This window comes from Podarcis vaucheri, assembly GCF_965113315.1.
Source record: "Podarcis vaucheri genome assembly, chromosome: 1".
NCBI lineage: Eukaryota > Metazoa > Chordata > Lepidosauria > Squamata > Lacertidae > Podarcis > Podarcis vaucheri.
The window spans coordinates 39289633-39312915 of NC_138759.1; the positions used below are offsets into that span (position 1 = coordinate 39289633).

Consider the following 23283-nt stretch of genomic DNA (forward strand, 5'->3'; position numbering starts at 1 on the left):
TATGGAAAAGAAGGGTGCACCTGTATATCTGCTACTCGTAAATATTGTTACTGCCTGAACATCACTGCCAGTTTTGTCTGTTTGTCTGGGTTTACATTTCAAAATTATCTTGCTTGTCGCAAAAGCATTACTTTACTTTTCAGTTTTATCTTTGTCGTCCAATAATTTCTTCTAGCGCTCAGAATTTGTTGTATGACATAATATGAAGTATACTAATCTACAAGTTCTAAACAACACAGTATGCAGAATACTTGCCCACTTGGATCCAAGCTTAATGAAATTTCTGTTTGGCTCTGACTCCTTTCCTTTCCATTATTCCAATAGTGTTCATCCCTTTAAGTGCTGTCTGTCAGGCTCTAAGATCTTCTGTGTAAACTGATCTGTGTTTTGTATAAATGTTTTGTCTGCTGACCAAGAGAGGAGAACACTTGCATTAGGCACATTGATCAATGCACATTGCTTCCTATCATATAGTAGACAATTAATACTTCTTTGTAAAGACTCCCTAGTGCACTTGTTTAGAACTAGATCACTTAACACAGAAACCACAGGAGTTCCATGTACGGGGAAAAAAGATAGCTTGGAAAGGGCAAAGCTAAAGAGAGACAGTGCAAGGAAATTGCATCCATGTATCAAGTTAATTTGTATTTCAATAGTCAGACTTTCTGCCAAATATCTTTTGCAACAGCACTGTTTTCTCTTGAACTAGCACAGAGAAATTCACACACTTTTATTTATTAACGTGCCTCACAACAAACAGTAGGAACATATTTTATAATTTAATTTACTGCTCAAGGAAGGAGGCAGTTGTGGATATACTTTTCAAAATGTTAAAAAAGTATATAATCACATATATATATATAGTTGCATAGTTAATATGGGTTAAAGGAGAACAAACATTTTTTAAAAAACCATTCCTCATTCCTCATTCCTTCATAGGCAATGTGTTAAACACAACACAAAGAAAACACTTAAATTTTCATTATGAGTGCCACACAAATGTTGGTGTGGCATCAAATATCAAATTAGATACTTGCCACACTATATAATGAAATTTAATATTGCATTTGACAGTCTGCCTACTAGTTAAGAGAGTATATAGCCTTATTGCTATTCTGAAGGTGCCTTATACTTTTTGATCGGGAGTAGGCTTAGAATTGGCAGTCCAAGATCCATAGAAGAACTATCTGATCTCTTTTCCTTCTCCTCCTTTCAGTTCATTACAAGTGTGCTAAGAGTGCTGTGCTGTTATATGGGACTTAAAATTATTTGCTTTTTTAACAGAATATCACATCAATAACCACTTTTTCTTGTGTCATGTAGCCTGTAGAGAATGAGTTGGAGAGGGCTAACCCTGGGAACTTTGGACCCCAGGAGTAACTCAATCCTGGAGAAGGGCCCAGAGACCTAGAGAGAATAGCTGCCTGACTTTAAATTACAAACAGCACACACAGCAGGAGTTATTTAAACATACTGTAGCTCCTGTGGTTCCCCGTCATTGAAGAGCCTCCCTCTTCAGAGGAGGTGTCTGGAATTAAAATTGACAGTGAGACAGCTCCTCTGACACTGTCCCCAAGGACATGGAGGCAGCTTGTAAGCAGTAAGGGAAAGGGAAAGGACCTCCTGGATGGTTAAGTCCAGTCAAAGGCAACTATGGGGTTGCTGCACTCATCTCACTTTCAGGCAGAGGAAGCTAGTGTTTGTGTACAGACAGCTTTCTGGGTCATGTGGCCAGCATGACTAAACTGCTTCTGGCACAACGGGACACCGTGACAGAAGCCAGAGTGCACGGAAACATCGTTTACCTTCCTGCCGCAGCGGTACCTCTTCATCTACTTGCACTGGCATGCTTTCAAACTGCTAGGTTGGCAGCAGCTGGGACAGAGCCACACGAGCTCACCCCGTTGCGGGGATTCGACCGCCAACCTTCTGACATGAGGCCCAAGAGGCTCAGTGGTTTAGACCACACGGCCACCCACTTTACCTTTACCTTTACTTTGTAAGCAGTAATGCCATGTTGGGGCGCTGTACTGATTCCATCAATAAAACTTTCAAAACCTCCATCGTGGTAATGGTTCAAGTTCTGAGTCTGAGGGGGAGAGTCAGGATATCTTGCGTACGACAATACCTAAATTGTTCAAATGTTTGTTTTCATGTTTAGTGTTTAGTGTTTCTGAACCATTTACCTTTCCACAGTCCACTCTACTAATAAACAATGTATTTAGAAATCCATTAAATACAGTCATGTTTATTTTGGAATGCCATAGGGTTGGCTACCAATTTATGTTGAACAGTGCTTCTGGTCTTTTTAGGTTATGTACTAATGGTAATGTCTCTTTAATATTAAAGTAGTACTTTGTTAATAGTTGAAAATGGGGCAAAACTTCAAGCAAACATATATTATGCCATAGAAGGGTGTCACATGATGTTTAGCTTACTGCTCCAAGATAAAAGGCATTTAGTGGATCTTCACCTAATGTGTGGAACACCCTGCCTATTATTATTATTATTATTATTATTATTATTATTATTATTATTATTACCACCTTGCCTTTTCCCATGGTGGGTCAAGGTGGCTTAAAGATAAAAATAAGAATTAATATTACTATTAAGCAAGCTCTAGTGATGTTTTGTTTCAGATGCCTGCCTAAAACGTTTGTTTTACACAGTCTTCAACTATTAGTTCTTGTGTATCACTGTTCAGATGTTTGCTAAGTATTTTTATCCTGTTTTGGGGGTGCATTATGTTTACCACCCGGATACTTGGTTTATTGTGCAGTATATAAGCCTGTAAATAATAAATAGTGCAGATTTGAAGAACCAGGATACATTACAGCAGTGCTGGGAAAGCTCAGTTGGTAGAGCATGAGACTCTTCATATCAGGGTTGTGGATTTGATCCCCATGATAGGCAAAAGTTTCCTGCACTGCAGGGGGTTGGACTAGATTATCTTTGTGGTCTCTTCCAACTCTACAGTTCTATGATTCTATGTATTCTTTAGGTATGTGATCATGTATTTTAAATTAACCACGTACATTGATCAAAGGTAGGTGTCAAGCTGTCATCTCTAATATGTGTTTTGTCCCCTCATCCCCAGTGTAGATCATGTTGTTACTTAACGTGAGCAAGGCTACATGTATGTGTATTTGTATAAATGGACATTGTGGTCCAAGGATCTCCTTCTGGCCATGGAATCTCCACTGTATGCCCATAGCTTCCCATCTGCTATAGCTTGCCCATTCATTTCCATAGAAGAGTGCTCACAAATGCATCCTTTTGTATGTGACTTCCTTTATTTGCAAGTGTGTAATATATGTGCAAGAGGAATATGACCACAGAAAATATTTAAACATTAAATATGTGACTTGGGTTTCCTTTGTGGATGTTGTATGATGACACTTACATAGATAGATAGTTGAGTCACTAAGGGAAGCATGATAGGTACAGTTTTGTAGTAAACTAAAAGTTTGAAACAGAAAAGGAAAAGCTTTGCATGTATCCTCAAAATCCAAAAATATAACTTTGGAAGTCAACATAGTTTATGGTCTCAAATTATGGTTGAGCTTCAGATCATATAAAACCTTGTAGGTAATTTACTTTGTCCTCTAAAAGCTTTATAGGCCTTGACGTAAGGTAAAGGTAAGGTAAAGGTACCCCTGCCCGAACGGGCCAGTCTTGACAGATTGTGGGGTTTGTGCGCCCATCTCACATCTATTGGCCGGGGGCCAGCGCTGTCCGGGGACACTTCCGGGTCACGTGGCCAGCGTGACATCGCTGCTCTGGCGAGCCAGAGCCGCACACGGAACGCCGTTTACCTTCCCGCTGGTAAGCGGTACCTATTTATCTACTTGCCCCCGGGGGTGCTTTCGAACTGCTAGGTGGGCAGGCGCTGGGACCGAGCAGCGGGAGCGCACCCCGCCGCGGGGATTCGAACTGCCGACCTTTCGATCGGCAAGCCCTAGGCGTTGAGGCTTTAGCCCACAGCGCCACCCGCGTCCCCTCTAAGGCCTTGACGTACTTTTGATTTATCCATCTATAGAAATACTTTACTTTGTATTCCTCAAAAATTCTGAAAGGGAGCAAGGCGCGAGGTGGGGTTACAAATCGAAAACTTACTGGAACTGCTGTATCAGAAAATGTTGAGAGACTATATGTGAAAATAGATACACACATTTTGCGTGTGTGACTGTTACTGAGCAGCGTAAATACTGATTTAGTATATCACTCTCTGAAGCATTAGGTTTGAATGTATGAAACCTTAGCTCAGCTACCTGCTTAGCTATGAGGATGGGCTAGTTTCTCTCTAACCCACACCACAAGAGGGTTATGGGGCTAAAATGCCACTCTTTTGGAGCAAGGGCTGAACAAAGATTTAACAAATTCAGTGTATTATAAGGAAGAAATCCATTTAAAATATTTACTGCGATCCAAATGCCATGTGGCGCGGGTGGCGCTGTGGGTTAAAGCCTCAGCGCCTAGGGCTTGCCGATCGAAAGGTCGGCAGTTCGAATCCCCGCGGCGGGGTGCGCTCCCGTCGTTCGGTCCCAGCGCCTGCCAACCTAGCAGTTCGAAAGCACCCCCGGGTGCAAGTAGATAAATAGGTACCGCTTACCAGCGGGAAGGTAAACGGCGTTCCGTGTGCTGCGCTGGCTCGCCAGATGCAGCTTTGTCACGCTGGCCACGTGACCCGGAAGTGTCTCCGGACAGCGCTGGCCCCCGGCCAATAGATGTGAGATGGGCGCACAAACCCCAGAGTCTGTCAAGACTGGCCCGTTTGGGCAGGGGTACCTTTACCTTTACCTTTAAATGCCATGTACAATGTTCCACACGCCATCACCATGCCCACTAAAAAGTCTCTCCAGATTAGGTCAGGGGCTTTTTGGAGCAGCATCTCATGAGGTTTGAGGGGCTGTCTCCAAACTGAAGAATTATCCACTACCGACCCTTGGTGCAAGGGCACACTTTGTATGTGTGCATGGGACTATCTGGTTCCTAGCCATTATATTATATAGTATTATCTTTCGATTTTATGAATTGGCTACTCTACACAAGTTAGTGAAGCCAAATGGCTCCAGTTTAATCAATTTATGAACAGAGCTAATATTTTTAAAAAAACAAAACAACAAAAATGTGCTTTATTTGTTTCTGAAGGTACGACAGAGCGGGTGTGTTTGATCCAGGGAACAGTGGAAGCATTAAATGCAGTTCATGGCTTCATTGCTGAAAAGATTCGAGAAATGCCTCAAAATGTGGCCAAGACAGAACCAGTTAGCATTCTGCAGCCTCAGACAACCGTCAATCCGGACCGCATCAAACAAGTGAGTTTTGGTTGAGAAAGGAATACACTGCTTTTATATAAAATTTCTTTCAAAGAAGCCCTAAGAGATTAACAAGTAAGGCATTCATATGAAATACATCATGTAATTATGTCAAAAGCTTTTTATCACTTCTAGCTAACTGCTGAGTCTTCCTTTTCATATGGGAAATGCCCAGTTTTAAGACTGCTATTCCCCATCATGACTTTGGTATCATCAGCAGGATGGTCTCTAGAACTGTCATGTCTGGATGATAATGTCATATTTTAATTTCAAGAATTTCCCACCAGATCAACCACTGTGAAAACAAATCTTACACAATCTTATTTTGGACAATTGTGCTATCTTTGAAGTTTGCTAGACAATATTCTTGGCCATTTTATTTCTTAAAAGATAATACCCTATCTTTCTTCCTATATCACCCTCAAATTAAAGTAAGCTTTCCAAGAAGTAAGTTTAGCTAGATCAAAGCAAATTTTGTTTGCTAATTTGTTTGCATTTCAGTGGTGAATTAGTAGTTTTAAAACTGGGACAAAGCTCCCCTTCGGTGACACAGGATACCTGAAGAGTAGCCAGAATGCTGCAGGGAGGCATAAGATGTTGAGGTCTGAATGGCTACTGACAGAGACCCTCATAGACTCATTGCATTTCCAGGATTGATTGCTTCTTCAATGCCCATCATCTCATTTGGTTCTGGGTTAATCTAATGATAGTTCTGTATGTGTGGCTTCAGGAGAGAACTAGATATGTTTCTGTTCAGCTTCTAATTTTGGTATTGGATTATTACTCCAGTCCACAGATGCTTCCGTGCAACTTTACATGAGATTCCTCATATAGTAATGTATGGAATGCATTATTGATTGGTTAAGCAGGGCCAAAAAGTGATGTAAATTCAGGAAGGAAGTGCAGCTTTAAAAGCAAGAGAGGTGGTGGTTTAATGAAAGCAGAACTCTTGCAATAGCCATGTTACTTTGCACATTAGTTAAGATGTATGACTGGATAGCACAATATTTATATAAAATGTTCAGACATTTGTCAATGAACTAAGCAGTGGGTGCACACATCAAAATTTATACTCTAAAACTATTTAAAGCTATGATTCATATTTTAAAAGGGGACATAATTGGTCAGTGTTTTTGCTTTTAGCATGCCTCTAAATGAATAAATGAAAATATTTAAAATATATTCTCTGTTCTTTTTGTGCTTTGCTCAAATAATGTTTTTTGTGCTTTGCTTAAAGGTCAAAGCAGAAACTGGTAAGAACTTAAGAGAGTGTGGGAAAACTGTTATATCTCTCTGTTTCAAAAGCTTCCAGATATGTATAAAGTTAAAAGGTTCATATATAAACTGCCTGCTTCACAAAAAATAATAATCATTTTAATCTTTAACCCTTGGTTGATAAAAAATGTATATTACCAATCCAGTTTGGGGATCAAATGTACCCTGAGAAAGACTGTGGAATAGTATTAAGCATCACACTACATGCAAGGAGAAAAATTATACATTTTCTGAGAACATCCCCTTTTCACTAAAACTGTAGTTGCAAAGAGTGTTCAGGATCTTGGTCCACAATATAAAGTATGCAAGACCTACAAGATCTACAATAATAGTCTAATCAAGCTCACAGATACTTATTTATTTAGAATATTTTGGTACCATGACAACTTACAGGGCCATTTACAAAATCAAGAAATAACTACAAATAAAATAACAGCAAGATGTTTTGAAAAACTATTAATTCATTAAAAAGCATTGGGAAGTAAGGCCTGCACCAAAAGGTAACCTGAAGGCTCCTGAAGGCAACCATTTGCAAAATGTGTTGTTGATACCTTCCTGCAGACTAAAGAGGATCACCTAAATTTGTATACCACCCTTCATCCAAAGATCACAGGGTGGTTCATAACATAAAAATATAAAATGAGAACATAAATACATAATAAAACAAAAAGGCCATAGAATGCTAATCAGCCACAGGCCTGGTTGAAGGGACACCTGCCGAGGTGAGAGTGTAGGTTGCTTGCAAACATTCACAGATTCAGTTGTGGTCAAAATAACCCAAAAGCAAAATCAGCAAGTATTGTTCAACATCAACTCTGCAAATAACTAGGATGAAAAAGTAGTTTTTCTGGGTCAAAAGGAAGGTTCGAACTAGAAAAAAAGTTTTTTAAATATCCAGTTTGTGCAAAAAGAGCTTGTATACCTGTACTACTGACCCCTAAACCTGTTCTTGGTGATATTAAGGATGCTATTGAAACTGTTACGAAAATAGGCGCAAGATCATATTTATGTTCTTTTCTCTCAAGAAAGTGAAAGACTAGGTTCTGGGTCATGCAGAGCAATCCACACCTTTCTTGCAACAGACTGGGGTTGCTTTTGGCAGAGGTGTTCCTCAGCCAGCCCTGCTAGCCTTTGGGGATGTGCTGAAGGAGGGGTTTGAGCTGGCCCAGAATCTGTTGGGACCAGATCACTGTCTGTCCCCCCACCTTAAGCTCCAGTCACTATACATGGTAGGGCTGTCCATGTGGTAATGGCCTTGGTGCTTTAAAGCCCCACCAGCCCGGGAGGAGTTTGAATTGCTCCATAAGAATTGTAGCAACATGACCAATATCTAAATAGCAGTATTAAGTGAAATCACTTTGATTCCTAACTGCTTACAACAGTAGGTATTACTCGATAGGGTAACACCTATAGGTACCCTTATTGACCCCAAAAGTTTTAAGAATAAAAACATAGGTTTCCCACCCTCTGGATTAGATTTAAGAGGCAGGTCCCTGAAACATCACATGGCAATTTATAATCCATGATAAGTGAAGAATACCTGAAGCATAGAGTAACAGAATATTAAAACAAAGTTTTATTAATATTTCCACAGCACTGTCAAGGTACATTTGGTCTCATGTACTTACTGAAGGTTAAGAGCACGATTATTATTTATATAAATGATCATCCTAGTTCCAAATTAAATATATTGTTTTAAAATGTTAGGCAAATTAATATTAAGCAGCTGTCTTTCTCTAAATTATTTGAATAATATGATTTATAAATCTGTATTAAAAAATTGAAACCATCTTATTGGGTCTTGCATTTTAGTTACATGCTACTAATTCTGTTAATTCTACCTCTATTAATAAAGTTTGAATTTTAAATAGTTGCATTAGGTCTGATCACCTAGATCAGTTATCGGCCATTTTGCCAATACTCCTTTTTTGGGTAGGGTTATCAAGAGAGTAATACCGGCAAAAGTACTCATTCTTTGGTTGGGAACAATTATCTTGACCTATTTCAATTTGGATTCAGATCTAGTTTCAGGGCTGAATCATCCTTGAATGTCCTGCTAGATGACCTACTGTATATCCAAAGAGGGACGGGGGTAGGTAATGTCACCCTGTTGCTTTTACCTTTGATATCATTAACCATAGTATCTTGGAGTGGCTCTATGGGATGGGAATTGGTGACACTATGTTTCAGTGATTCTGTTCCTGCCTACAGAACCATTCACAAAGAGTGATTTTGAGTGGCTGTCTGTTGGTCCCCTAGTGTTTGCACTGTGGTGTCCCTCAGGGTAGCTTTTAAATATCTATTTGAAGCTGTTGGGAGCAGTCATTAGGTGTTTTGGAGTAAGGTGTCACCAGTATGCTGATGATACCCAGCTGTACTTCTCTGTAACATCTGAATCTGGCAAGGCCATGCATGTTATAAGCCATCATCTGGAGTCAGTGATGGGCTAGATAATGGCCGGTAAACTGAAGTTGAATCCTGGTAAAATGGAAGACCCCATAGGTAATCAGTTTCCAAGTTCAAGAAATTGGCAGGTTGCCTATTCTTGACAGGTCTTTACTCTCCATGAAGGAACAGGTGCATAGCTTGGAAGTACCCTTAGATTCAGCACTGTCCCTGGAGACATGTTTGCCATCAGAGTGCTTTTTTGTTTCTTCAGCTGGTTGGCCAGCTATGGCTTTTCCTGGCCAGGGGCAGCATAGCCACTATGGTAAACCTCTAGACAAGACTATTGTAATGTGTTCTACATGGAGCATTGAGGTTGGATTCAAAATTCTGGCTAGTGTAGAATACTGAAACCTGGTTTTGTCAGAACAGCTCTGCGTCAGCATATTACATTGGTGCTGAAAGCTCTTCAGTGACTACCAGTACATTACAAAACTGAGTTCAAGGTATTACTGTTAGTATCTAAAGCCCTAAAAGACTGAAGGACTGCTTTGTCCCTTACACACAGTCCAGATCACTACAAGCATCTGAAGAAGCCCTCCTAATTGTCACCCGGTTATCTAACATTTGTTTAGATTTTACATGAGCTTTTAATGTAGTGGCATCAATACTTTGGAACTTTGTTCATAGTGAAATCAGATCGGCACCTACAATTTTGATATTTCATCACTGGCTGAAAATGTTTTTGTTTCGCCAAACATTTTTAGAAAATTAATTTAATTCAGTGTTAGTTATTTGTTCTGCATTTCCTGATGTTTTAATAATTTTATTGTACACCACCATGGCTTTTTTTTAATGAGTTGACGGTTTATAAATGTTCTTTTAAAAATAAAAAATTAAATATAAATGACTGCTAGTATCCTTATTTTGTGCAATAATCTCTAACATTTCAGACTATGAAGAAAAATAGCTACACAAGATCATCATCAGATTTGTAACTGTTATTTGTGTTAATTATGGAGGGATGCAATATCAGCTGCCCTTCTTTATAACAATTTCTCTTCACAAAAGAGACTGATTGGAATTAAGAGTTTGAAATCTGAATTTGGCCTGTGTGTTCTATAGATTGCAAAAGTTATAATATTTGTAGGTGTTTAAATTTAGAAAAATTATTCACGGTGTGTAGAAAGTGGGTCAATTTATGTTTTTCTTCCTCTTTCATAATAGTAGAACCTACGAAGTTGGAACTACAAAACGTTCTTCACGTACCACATTTTTAACTTATGGAAGCCGCTATCACAAGATGTGATGAACACCAGTTTAGGTGTTTTTAAAAGCAGATTTGACAAATCCATGAACGATAAGGTTGTCAGTCGTGATGGTTATATGCCAATTTCCAGATTAGAGGAAGGATGCCTCTGAATATCAGTTGCTGAGAAGCAGTAATGGAAGTAGACCATTGTCCTCATGTCCTTCTTACAGGCTTCTCAGGGGCATCTGGACACTGTGGGAAACAGGATGATAGATTAGACAGACATTTGGACTGATTCTGCAGGGCTCTCAATTTTCCAGATTTTTCGCAGCCACCCAAGGAAGGCGTGCTTGCACTTCTCCTATTATTAAGAATAGCATAACAAGAATATTTGAAAGACATCATGCCATAATTCCTTGACATAAGATAGCAGCAACCTTGTGTAAGAGGTAACTTCATGTTTGTGTGTGGTTCAGGAGGGGATTGCCCTAATGTCTGTTAGGCAGCATTTCATTATCTCCCCCGCCCCTGTAGCTGCTTATCATTTTCAATAGTTCAAAAGCCATTAGCAAATTTACTTAACATTCCAGGTTTGTTTTACAATCGTGATATTTATAAGATAGAAATTGGGACTCTTGTTTCTGAGGTGATATAGGGAGTATAATATCTCAAGACAGACCTTTTTGCCTTAACAGTTTTTACTGTAGTGCAAATGATTAAAATATGAAAGCAGCCTTAGAAATTCAACACTAACTATATATATTAGTTTCAGAGTAGAGAAAAAGCAGTAAATACACATTTGCAAATGTAATAGTTCAGATTCACTATCTCAAAACCAGTGCAGAAGAATTTAAAACACTTCTGAAAATTGCCCATTTATCTAAAAGCATCATGGTACTATTCTCTGCCTGGAATGTAGTGATTACATTCATGCCTGGAGATCCAAAATATCTCGATTCCATTTCATTTAGCCTCTAGGTTTTCTTGTGGAAGGAACAGTGGTTGCTTTCATTTCTTTCAATAGTATCGCAAGCATAGGGGCAGAGCATGCAAGGCTTTGGGGAGATAGAATCCTACTGAAAGTTCCATGTCAGGCATCAGTCAAAATCTCTAAATGACTTTTCAGGCCTGGAAGGACACAGGGCATGAATCTTAGCCCACCCCATTCCAAGCTTTCAAGAACTAGTATGAAAGCAGTCTCAGCTGAACTAAATCCTGAATCTGACAAAGTCCTCTGCTTTGTTCCAACTGCCTAGAATAGTATGTTGGAAAAGTGATAGAAAAGTGATAGTTGGAGAGGAGTTATCACAGTTTAAGAATTTAACCAGTTTAATAATTCATGAGTCTGGATTGTGAACTAACTTCACAGAGACATTCATCACTACCAAAAAAGGACAGTAAAGATGTTTACAGCTCATAGATTGTCTGTAACTTATGCTAGCTAAAATGGCTGTTTTGTGAGGTGATAAAAAGTGCCCTGTAATTTTTGTTAATTACAATATATTTTAACAGCTATGTGCATTATAGAAAGTTATCATAAGGCATGGAAGAAGTTACAGTAGCCCAGCATAAACTACCACATGTTATTGTAATATTATGTACCAAATATGCATTAGTTCCCCAGGGCATGAATAATGTATTATTTGACTACTGCTCTTTTAGTTTTCCATTTTGAGATTTACTTGAGGTAGATTCAGACATATTGTTAGTCACCATCTGAAATCACCCCCGAAAGATGGTCTGTTAGAAAGCTCAGTAAACTACAGCCACTGATCAGTTATCACAAATTCTCTTGTTGAAAGTAAGGTACAGTGTACCTGTAGCTGTGAGACAAGAGGGGGTGACATAAAGTTTCCAGCTCTTAAGTAAGGGATGACTAACCCGTATGGCAACTCCTGCCATCCCTGACCACTGGCCATGCTGGCTGAGTTTGAGTCTAACATCATCTGAAGAGGCAGAGGTTAGTGACCCCTGGCTTACATACTCAAGTGGTTTTTGAAATAGTATCTGGTTCCTAATTTTAAAATACCGTGTTTTACTATCAATATTATATTGTAGGTGGGAAAATAATAACAACAACAATAAATTTATTATTTGTACCCTGCCCATCTGACTGGGTTGCCCCAGCCACTCTTGGCAGTTTCCAACAAATATAAAAGCATAATAAAACCATCAAACATTAAAATCTTTCCTATGCAGGGCTGCCTACAGATGTCATTTAAAAGTTGCATAGTTATTTATCTCCTTGACATCTGATGGGAGGGCATTCCACAGGGTGGGCATCACTGTCAAGAAGGCCCTCTGCCTGGTTCCCTGTAACTTCGCTTCTCACAGTGAGGGAACCGCCAGAAGACACTCGGAGAAGGACCTCGGTGTCCGGGCCAAACAATGGAGGTGGAGACACTCCTTCGGGTATACTGGGCCGAGATCATTTAGCTCTTTAAAGGTCAGCGCCTACACTTGTGTTCACAAACATAGTAGGAGCCAGTGTAGATCCTTTATGACCAGTGTTATATGGTCCCAGAGGCCACTCCCAGTCACCAATTTAGCTGTCACATTCTGGATTGGTTGTAGTTTCAGAGTCACCTTCAGAGAAAAACCTTTCTGAATATACAAACCCTTTTCTTTTGCAGCAAGAACTAAAGTCTGGAGAACAACAAAAGGGGGGAAAATAGTTCAGTGAGAATATTTAGCAAAGAATATTCTGCTACCAAGTTTTTGTAGCTTCAAAAATGAGATCATAGAAAATGCTGATAAGTTCTTTACTGTAGCCTTGCTTGAAGGCAGCTAATAATTACTGGAAAGCTGCACTGATAGTATGAATACTTCAGTGTTAATAAATGGAAATTCTTTAAAGTGAATTAATCTTATGATTTCTAATCACTTTGTACATCTCATTACGAGAAGTCTAATAATTTTTAAATGCAACCATTTGCCTAATGCAAAAGACTAATTTTTTAAAAGTTTTTTTCTCTGTATATAGTAATTCAAACTTACTGAATTGCTTCCAGCTTTCTTTAATATGCCTAAAACTATGATATTTATGAAGTACAGCACATCATACAGATAAAACAGAATTTCCATTCATATAACAAAAAGAAAAAAATTTAAGCAGCAAGCACTCATTTATGAATTTGAAGAAAATAAATCTTTTTTTAGTGACTACATACACTCCCGCTGTAGGTAAAAGCCTCAGCGCCTAGGACTTGCCGATCGAAAGGTCGGTGGTTTGAATCCCCGCGGCGGGGTGCGCTCCTGTTGCTCGGTCCCAGCGCCTGCCAACCTAGCAGTTTGAAAGCACCCCCCCCGGGTGCAAGTAGATAAATAGGGACCGCTTACTGGCAGGAAGGTAAACGGCGTTTCCGTGTGCTGCGCTGGCTCGCCAGATGCAGCTTTGTCGCGCTGGCCACGTGACCCGGAAGTGTCTCCGGACAGCGCTGGCCCCCGGCCTCTTAAGTGAGATGGGCGCACAACCCTAGAGTCGGTCATGACTGGCCCGTACGGGCAGGGGTACCTTTACCTTTACCTTACACTCCCACACATGAATGATAGCTTTGTTCTAAGTAAGATCTTCTTACAAAGCAATGATGATTAGATGTCACAAGAACATATTTTGGTCATTAACAGGTTTCTTTCACTCCAGCCAACATGATCTGTCAAATGAGAAGCAGCCTCTCTTCAGTTCAGAGCATGAAACACTGGCTCAGTTTACGTGTACCACTAAACCAAAATATTGGCTTAGCACAAATATGCAGGTTCCCAGACAGAAGCTCACAGCTTTTTAAAAATTTACATGCTACTTTGCTGAAGAGTGTTATACTGTTAGAATGCATTTTTAAAAGAGATCTTTTTACAATCCTTCTAAGCACTTTCTCAACCAACTTGCTAATATGGTGATGACTGGAAAGGTGTTTCTTTTTAATGTAGCTGAAAAAGCATTTTAGCACTAACAAAACATTGATTAAAAACTTGAGTAATACAATGGCTCCCACCACAAAGATTATACTAAATGTGTGCTATAATACGATCACCAATACATCATGGTTGGTTGATGGCCTTATGTGAAAGCTCCGTGAAAAGCATGGCAATTCCACACAAAACACCTAGTGTGGCACCACCCTTCCATTTTGTATGCTTCTAGCTGCCCAGCAAGCAAAAGCTAAGAGCTAATGGCAACAGGGCTTATTTGTCAAGATGAGCCCTCTATTTAAATGAAGAGCAGGCTCCAAGCTATGGGATTTGATGATCTGCCAAGCTTGTTTCCCTTGAAACTTAATTCTTTTAAGGCAACATACTGCCACTCAACATCTTTATGACTGTCTCCATAATACATCCAGCATCTACTTCATTTTCTTAGAAATATACTATCTTTTGGATGTTTTTTACCAAGTATAGATATAGTTCTTGCTGGCAGTCATCCTTGCAGATCCATTTCCCCAAATATTTGGAAGGAATCAGATTCAGTGCTCTCTAATGGGATCAATACATTTGTACAGCTTTGTGATCATCAGGTTTTCTAGGGTTTGGAATGTAAGTGTGAATTGAACCCATCAGTCGACATTAGTTTGTTTTAGGGTGTGTTGAAGACTCTTCAGGCATCAGTTCAAAGATTTGATGAACTGCTAATGTCTTGTTTTTTTAGGTAGGTTGTGTGTGTCTGTGTGTTATATACACATGTTTTTCTTTCCTAAATTTATTAAGTATTGGCAACAGTTTTCCTATGTCTCAGCTTACATATAAGTGTTTTTATCTTGAATTATGTTGTGAACTGCCCTGAGATCTACGGATGGTGGGTGGTATACCAATTCAGAAAATTAAAAAACAAAAATAGAGACCTGTTAAAAATTTGTTGCCAAGTAGGGATAGACAAGCATTTATTGCACAATGCATATTTTACACTTTGTAATGTCATAAATGTATATTGCAGTAACAGCTTTCTTTCATTTAAAATGTATTATGGGTAAGAAGTCTCTTATATTATTATATGATATAAAATGCAACATATAGATGAGAGAGAGGGTCTTTCATCAACAGTATGATGTTTTCATGTTATTTTAATCTCAATCTGCTGGCTTTCTTTGAGTCACACATAGTTTTGAGTCTATTCTTTGGGTATAGGAACTTCTTGAGATTAGCTGATTGTGTATGAGGATGCAATTTGATCATTTTTTTAAAAAAGATCATTTTTATCTTTGAATTTATCCTTCAGAAAGAGTGTACATATGTTTTCAGGTTTATTGATTCATGTCATTTTAAAGAGCAGTTACACTGTTTTCTTCTTCCACCATCTCTGATATTTTCATTATATCATAAACAGTTATTTAACATTCACAGTATTTTTTTAGATTTTTTAAAAATGAAATAGAACAAATATTACACTTTTTGTATAAGAACAGTGTCTCAACAAATTACAGATTAACCAAAAGGTGAGAGGGGAAGTGTTTGTTTAATCTAGGCTTCCTCAACCTCGGCCCTCCAGATGCTTTGAGACTACAGTTCCCATCATCCCTGACCACTGGTCCTGCTAGCTAGGGATCATGGGAGTCCCAAAACATCCAGAGGGCCGAGGTTGAGGAAGCCTGGTTTAATCTATAGTTTGTTGAAACATTGTCATTAATTTATTAGTATTAGTATTACTAGTATTAACAATAACCTGCCCTTCTCCTTAAGATCCCAGGGTGGGTTACAACATTGAAACACAATATTTAAAACAACTTACAATCACAGAAATAGGGTGAGTCACTTTATTCACCTCAAGCATCAAAAGCCAGTGCAAAGATGCATGTCTTTCATAATTTAGGGGCTGCCACAGATAATTCCCCCTCCCGGGCCAGCCCCACCTGCTAGTCTTTGAGCTGTATTAGGGCTGTGCACAGATTCCCTGATTTGTAAATCTGGGTCTTTTCTTAATTTAACTCCATCCAGTGCAGAACTCTATTATATACAAATTGTATTACAAAAATATATAAACATATCCTTGTCATCTTCTAAATTATTTCCAATGATCTATATGGCTGAATAATTTTATCTAATTATTCCAGTATGCAATAAGCCTATTCTATTTTAATTGTCAAGTTGCCTACCTTCCCTCACAATATTAATCAAATTTACCTTACGAGCTAATTCCCACAATCTTACTATCCTGTCTTCTAGCATAGGAATAAATATTTTCCTCTATTGTACTATAGAGTACCACACATTGCTCAGGATTTCTAAGAAACACCAAAATTCTGAGATTTATAAATGCAAAATATATATTTTTAGTTCCTTATTTTTTTAAAAAAAAAATTCTAATGTTGCTGGATAAACAATAATATACAATCCTGCCAAATTTGGTTAAAAACAGTCAGTTTTAAAGTTTCACGCCATGATCTTGGTTGGCTATAGCTGGATGCTATTGCCAAACAGATGGTTCTCAATCTCAGGAACCATCATGCAAAATTTGGTGATTCTCCTGCTTCAGCTGATACAAAATTCAGTAGTGCCAAGTCCATTCACAGGGGCAATCCAAAAAGAAAGATATAATCACAGTCCAAGGACAAAGCATACAGACAACACAAGAGGTCAGGTCTGGAAGCAGTCCTAGGTTTGATCCCATTTGCTAGCTAAGGCATATCAGAAGACTTATACAAGGGTATTGATCCAGTACTCTTATCAGGAACTGAAGGATTTTAACAATGAGCCCTTAAGAGCCCCATTCAGCACCCAGCTGCAGCCCATTTGGATTGTCTGAGGAATCTCACCTGCTCATGAGGAGACTACACCTTTAGGCACTGCCACTCCCCTGGGCTCTGTGCAGGTGCCGTCTGTGTCTTATGGAGAAGAGTGGGGTGTCGTGATCCCCGAAGACCCTGGATACCTCTGCTCTGTTTCACTGTTTGTTGACACAGCATGCTCCTCTATAATGTGTGCTTTCGGGAATAACACATCCACCTCTGAAGAGGATTTCTCCTGTGTTGGCATGACAGTTACGATACCTTCAGAGGTGTCCAAATCAGTGCAGTTTTGAGAGGTTCGGTCTGACAACTTGATTCAAAGCAGCATTTGATGGTATTGAAGCATAGACCAGACTGGGCTCTTCAATCTCAAGATCCATCACACAAAATTGGGTTAAGATATATTGGGTGTTCTAATTCATAGCGAACAGATGGCAGGCAAAAAAACAACTTTCCAAAATTGCTGTGTGAGCAACCGTTAATCACCAGTTCCTTAACATGTGATATTACTAATAGTTTTGCCAGTAGCTCATAACCTCTTTTGAGTTTAATTTCATTAATTATAGTATTCTAAACTAACATTCTTTTAAAACATGACCAAAAAATGTGAAGCATATCTGCATTCCATGATCCACATCTCCAACAAATAATCGCTGTGTCAATATATAAACCTCTCAGCTGTGCTGGTGCAATGGAATATTAGTTCATAAAAACTTCCTTCTAAATTTGTATGCATTGTTGAGGAATATGTTGCCAAATCCACTTCAGTACACCTTGGATGTTTTGTATTAATTATTTATCCCAATTATTTTGATAAGTATTGCTTGATGTATCCAAGCTTGATGTATCCATGATATATGCTTTACTCAAGTGTTGTTGTGTCTGCTCTGCTATCATTAAGATTTCATTTCATTTTGATGATGAAAGAGGTTGTACATATTTTTAATGACAGACAAAAATAGAGGGAATATATGGCAATTTTCCTGACTACATTTACAAATGATTTTTTAAATGTTCTTACTTTATTATTTTGTGAAAATATGTCAGCAACTGCAGAAAAGGAACCTACTCAAGCTAGTCGGTATTGAGAATGTTGACATGCTAAATATATATGTGGTTAGTGTTTTTTAAGGCTAATTCTTGCTGTTCAGTGCAAGCTTTTGATTTGCTAACTCTTTCACCAGTAGAAGTATCACCAACTGAAATTTTATTCATACTACTATGTGTAGTTCTTCAACAAGCAGCATTTATATTTTCAATTGATGTTCTTGCTTTTTAATATAACATAGCCATCAATGAAATCATTTTATATAGGGTTACTCTGACATTGTCATAGTTTCCATGACATTGTCATAGTTTCCGTATGTATTTGTGACAATAAGGTATCTAAAATACACGTACTTTAGATACAAGGTATCTAAAGTACACGTGAATGTTTATTGCACATCTTTGACCATTAGCGTTTAGAGTTTGAATTTTGTGCATCCATGACTATAGCCTTCTTCTACCTCTTCTCATAAATTGTGGATAAAGACTTTTGATAGGTAATGCAGCTCTTGTTTCGTCTTGCTGGAGACTGCATTCCCTGGAGAACAGTAATCTTGCAAGAACACTTGTTTTCCTCTCTTTCAACAATTACGGCCATGAATAGCTAAAATTACTACCTATTATAGAAAGGAACTATTATATACAGATTTTTTTCTCAAGATTGTTGTGACAATGATATTTTCTATAAGAAAAATCTAACACTTAAGATAAATCAAAAAGTGACCAAAGGAATTATAGGTTCCTTGGCATATCTGTCCCTGTGAAGTTAGTGTAATACAATCGTTTTATAAGTACCTACATGAAAGTGGAGTAATTAATAGCATTCATGACAGAGCCATCTCTGCCATTTCCTTAGTTTGATTAAGTATCAAGGCGAAAAGAGAAGAGGTTTGAAGTGTTTGAACTTAAGGCTTTCTATCTAGATTATATCCTCTAATAATGAAAGCACAAGAAACAGTAGCTGGAAGGTCTATTGTAAGTTGGTGTGCAATGAAATCAAATACATGAATGTAAGATGTGGCACAAGCAGCAGTGCTTCTGGAAAATATGTAGGTATCAAGCCCTGGTCTCACTATATGCTATTACCTGTGCTATTTTTCTAGAAAAAGAGGTGCCAGAGGTGTTCACCATGAATGCCTCCCTTGTTCTCTTATAATGGCAATGGCACCCACCTGAGAGGTGTCAGAATTGAGTTCCGGTGAGTTCTGGCTGACCAAAAACCCTGGCTACTACCTAATTTATATACTGGAACAACTAGCTGAATACTCCTCAGTTTGTTCCTCCTTCAATGCAGAATCAGTTCGTTGTTCTGTCTATAGAATGAATAGTTTTAAACCCATACGAAGGGAGAAAATTAGCAAAGCATTCATGACTATAATAGCAGTTAAGAAATTAACTAAGCTATTTTTAGAAGCTGTTGAATTTCCTTTACAGGTTTTCAAAGGAAGAGGACCTAAGTATAGTATGTTCTTCTAAACAGGAAGATGATCCATTGGATTGCCTCCAACTATTATTCCAATTCATGGGTAGCATTCCATGATGGGGTGTAGATTTCAATTTAATGTGCCCTCTGTTATCTGTCTTCTCATCTTATAAACAAAATATTTAACAATTAGACAGAAACATTATCATGCATGCTTTGGTTGGTTTCAGACAGCCATTCAAGCCAGTTAGAAAGCGTTGCTGCATTAATTCTTTTTTTCTAAGGAAATTCATAGGTATTTGTTTTGTTTTTAATTAACTGAAATTTAAGCAGAAGCATGATTACATTACTGATGTCTCAGAGCTGCTTTACACTTTACAGCTGTTACATAGGTCCTCGCCAAAAAATATTTCCGCATGGTGGCCATCTCAGGAACTGTAACATTTACTGTTTGGATTAACCATTCCTAGAGATAGCTTTAGACATATATTGATACATTTTATAAATTACTTACTGTAAAATATTTAGATTTCTTTTTTCCTTACATTATTGTTGCCACCGTTTCAGATACGTTAGAATAGTCCTAATTCTGTTGATCATATTTTTCACAAAGAGAAAACCCCAACCATTCAATCTTGAATTGGAGGTTGGCTGCCTCAATAGAATTTAAAACCTGTGCATTGCGATCAAATCATATTGGAGTCTGTGCATATACTGTATGTTTTAAGAAAAATATTAACACAGAATAAATACTTGTTTTAAACATCAACTAATGCTACCTTATTGACAATTTGTCTTAGTTTAGTATTTATAACATAAATGATAAGTATATTGGTGCAGTTCAGTTGCAATGTTTATAATTGTTATGTTATTCATGGCATGACTTGCTTTAAAGAAAAAACAATCAATACTGTAGAAATCTTTTGCTTTATGAACTTTGGGTTGCATCCAGACTTGCTGTTCCACTCACATAAGGGATGAAGATCTAGTGGCGTTTCCCACAGGAGGAAGAGAGCAAGGTGATTTTCACCAGTTCTCCCTTTCTCTTTACAACCCCCAGCACCACCTCCTTTGCTGGCCCCACGTCTTCAACCCTACAGAACAATATTTCAGGGTGCATCAGGAGCTGCGGAGGGGGAAATAAGTGAAAATCCCACCCTGTCTCTAGCGGAGCATCCTGTGGATGAAGTTCTGGATCCAACCATTTGGCAGTATTTCTTGTGTTATATGGATCACTAAATATACATGGAGTCAACTTTATAAGACAAAAATCAAGATGCAATGAGAGGGAGAATATTATATCAGATATAAACTTCGACATCTGCTCATTGAACTTGTTGGAATTTGTATTTGCTTCTACTGGTTTTTGCTTTCCCTTAGAATCAAGTATGGGAAAGAAATATTATTCATATGGTCAGCATATTTTTTTATTTTGTGAGTTTACCATCTTAATTTTAAGCCATTAATTTGTTTTACATGCATATGCATGCATACTTACATGCATTAGTTATTTGCTTAATTGGCATTAAATTCCATTAAGTTTCAATGAGAAAGAACAATTTAGGTCTCAGGCTTTTTCTCTTTAATTTTCAATTACATTACATTTGTTTAATTTTTTTTAACTGTTCAGTCTAAGGCTTGTTGAGGTTGATTTGCTCCTGAACTGCTTTGTTCCCAGACATTGCCATCATCCCCAACTACCACCAAGTCCTCTCCATCTGATCCCATGACCACCTCCAGAGCTAATCAGGTACAGTATCATTCTACCATCTACACCATACTTTTCACGAGCGGCAGCTTGCAAACTGGAGAAAAAGATATGGTGGGTTAAGGTTTTCTTTGTTCATTTGCATATATACACCCATAATCATGGATATCTAATGCTGTTGTATAAATAATATTATTTTTAATTTGGTAAATGAAATACATTTTTAAAAATCTATTTTAAGATACCCGTACATAACGTTTGTGGTTGCAATCCAAGTAGCCCTTGAGGGGCAAATAGAGCTTGCTTCTGCTCATCAGATTTTCTCACTTCTACCCCCCCCCCCAACAGCTGTTCCTTAGGTTACACTGGGGGATTGTTGAATTGGCCAAGGCTTCCCAAGCAGCTCAGGGTGCTGCTGTCAGGACAAAATGATTCAAAAATTGTGGAGGACATACAGAGCTCAGTATGCAGCTCTTTGGACTGAGGTCTTTATGTATAATGTATCATTCACAGTGTGGGTTGATAGACTGTGCTTGTTTATAAAGAAGAATATGTTTCCTATATTAGCATGCCTGTTTACACATTGGGGGGTTTTATGAGAAGTTATAGTCCTAGAATAAAGTAAAACGAATAAATAGTTATAGTCCTAGACTAAAATAAATTTGTTTTGTAAGATCAAAGCTATTTTAGCTTGAGCAAGTAATGATTATTTTCTTATTCTATGGTCTTTAATGCACAATCTTATTTGTAATTCATAGTCTTCAGTACTGACATTTATTAAGCTCATAAGCAATTTATTTACTTTTCATTCTGTACATCATAGAATAATATTTAGGATATTTAGATCTTTGTTGATAATTTTAATATTTCTTGTCAACCACTTAGAGGTTCCCCTACAATCAAGCTTCATATAAAATTTGTTAAATAAAATAAAAATAAAGTGAGTTGGATCCAAAGCACTTTTTTTTTTTTTTTGCATACAAAAGGAGTCTTTTGCTTTTATTTTATATCCCAAGCTGGAACATTGTGTAAAAAAAAATGAGACTAAAACCAAAGATGTTTTTCTATTTGTGCAAGCAGGAAACTAAGAGAACTATTTTAGCACTGTAAGAAATATTTCACAAGCATGTGCAAGACAGCATGAGCAGCTTTTTTCCTTTCCTTCCAACTCATGATTCTTTGCCTCCAACCCTCTGTAATTCTTTGAACAACAATCAGGCACATTTTCATCTAAAAATGTTATATTGATTTTGAGGATTTTGGTAAAAAACATTTAAATCTAAAGCATTTAAAATGAAGCATGTTGAAATTATTATGCTCTGTATTAAGAGCCAGTATTTGTTGGAGTACATGACTGACAATCAAATTGGGGGGTGGCTGCCTTTTTCATGCCCTACTTTTAAGCTTCCACCATCTAACTGGAGATAGAATGCTGGACTAGATTCTGGAGGACACTGCTCTGATGCAGCAAGGCAATTCTTTCTTGTGATAACAACCAAGCACTAATCTCTCTGCAATTTGCTGGTGATATGAATCAGTCCAAGAAAATTAAACTGGCAAAACAAAAAGTATCATCCAAGAAAGAAAGAGGAAAGTCAAGTATTGTAGAATTCCATCTTATTTGGGATATATTATTTTAAATTATTTTAATTAGCTGTATGTTTTATTTGTGTACCTAATTATATTGGTCTGTTACTATAATAAATCATTCGTTCATTCAATTAATAGCTAAACAAGGCAGCTTCATAACCAATGGCTAGATTCTGACTTGTTTTGAAACTGTTTGAACTGTTTCTATTTTTAGTCTAGTGTAAGGTGATATACACTGTATGTATATTTAAATTCATTTCTCTTTTGGACACTGTTGTATATGAAGAAAGATGTTGCAGTCTTAAGCTAGCTTCTGGAAATATGTCTGCATTTTTTCATTGGTATAATTTATTTTATTCTCTAGACTACTATTTCAGCAGGAAACATGCAGCACATAAGACAATTATGGTTGTGCTGTTAATTCTGATGATAAGTGAAGTAGCTGGCAATTGTTTCTAGACTGTAGCTATGATTAACATTCAGCACCATCATATTGCCAAGTATCTGCACTGCGGCTGTCACATGAAAATTGGTTTCAGCTTGATAGTTTTCAAACACAACTGTACAGA

General features: G+C 37.8%; 1 protein-coding gene across 5 annotated transcripts in view; it reads left to right on the forward strand.

Moving 5' to 3' along the window:
• Positions 1–23283, forward strand: part of NOVA1 (NOVA alternative splicing regulator 1) — a 151715-nt gene that overhangs the window by 102246 nt on the left and 26186 nt on the right. For 4 of the 5 annotated variants that reach the window (XM_082240468.1, XM_082240464.1, XM_082240465.1 and 1 more), the window contains exons 3-4: positions 5152–5318; positions 21095–21166. In XM_082240468.1, coding sequence (XP_082096594.1) covers positions 5152–5318; positions 21095–21166 — 239 coding nt within the window. The remainder of the gene's footprint in view (positions 1–5151; positions 5319–21094; positions 21167–23283) is intronic. The other variant, XM_082240466.1, reaches the window with a different exon arrangement.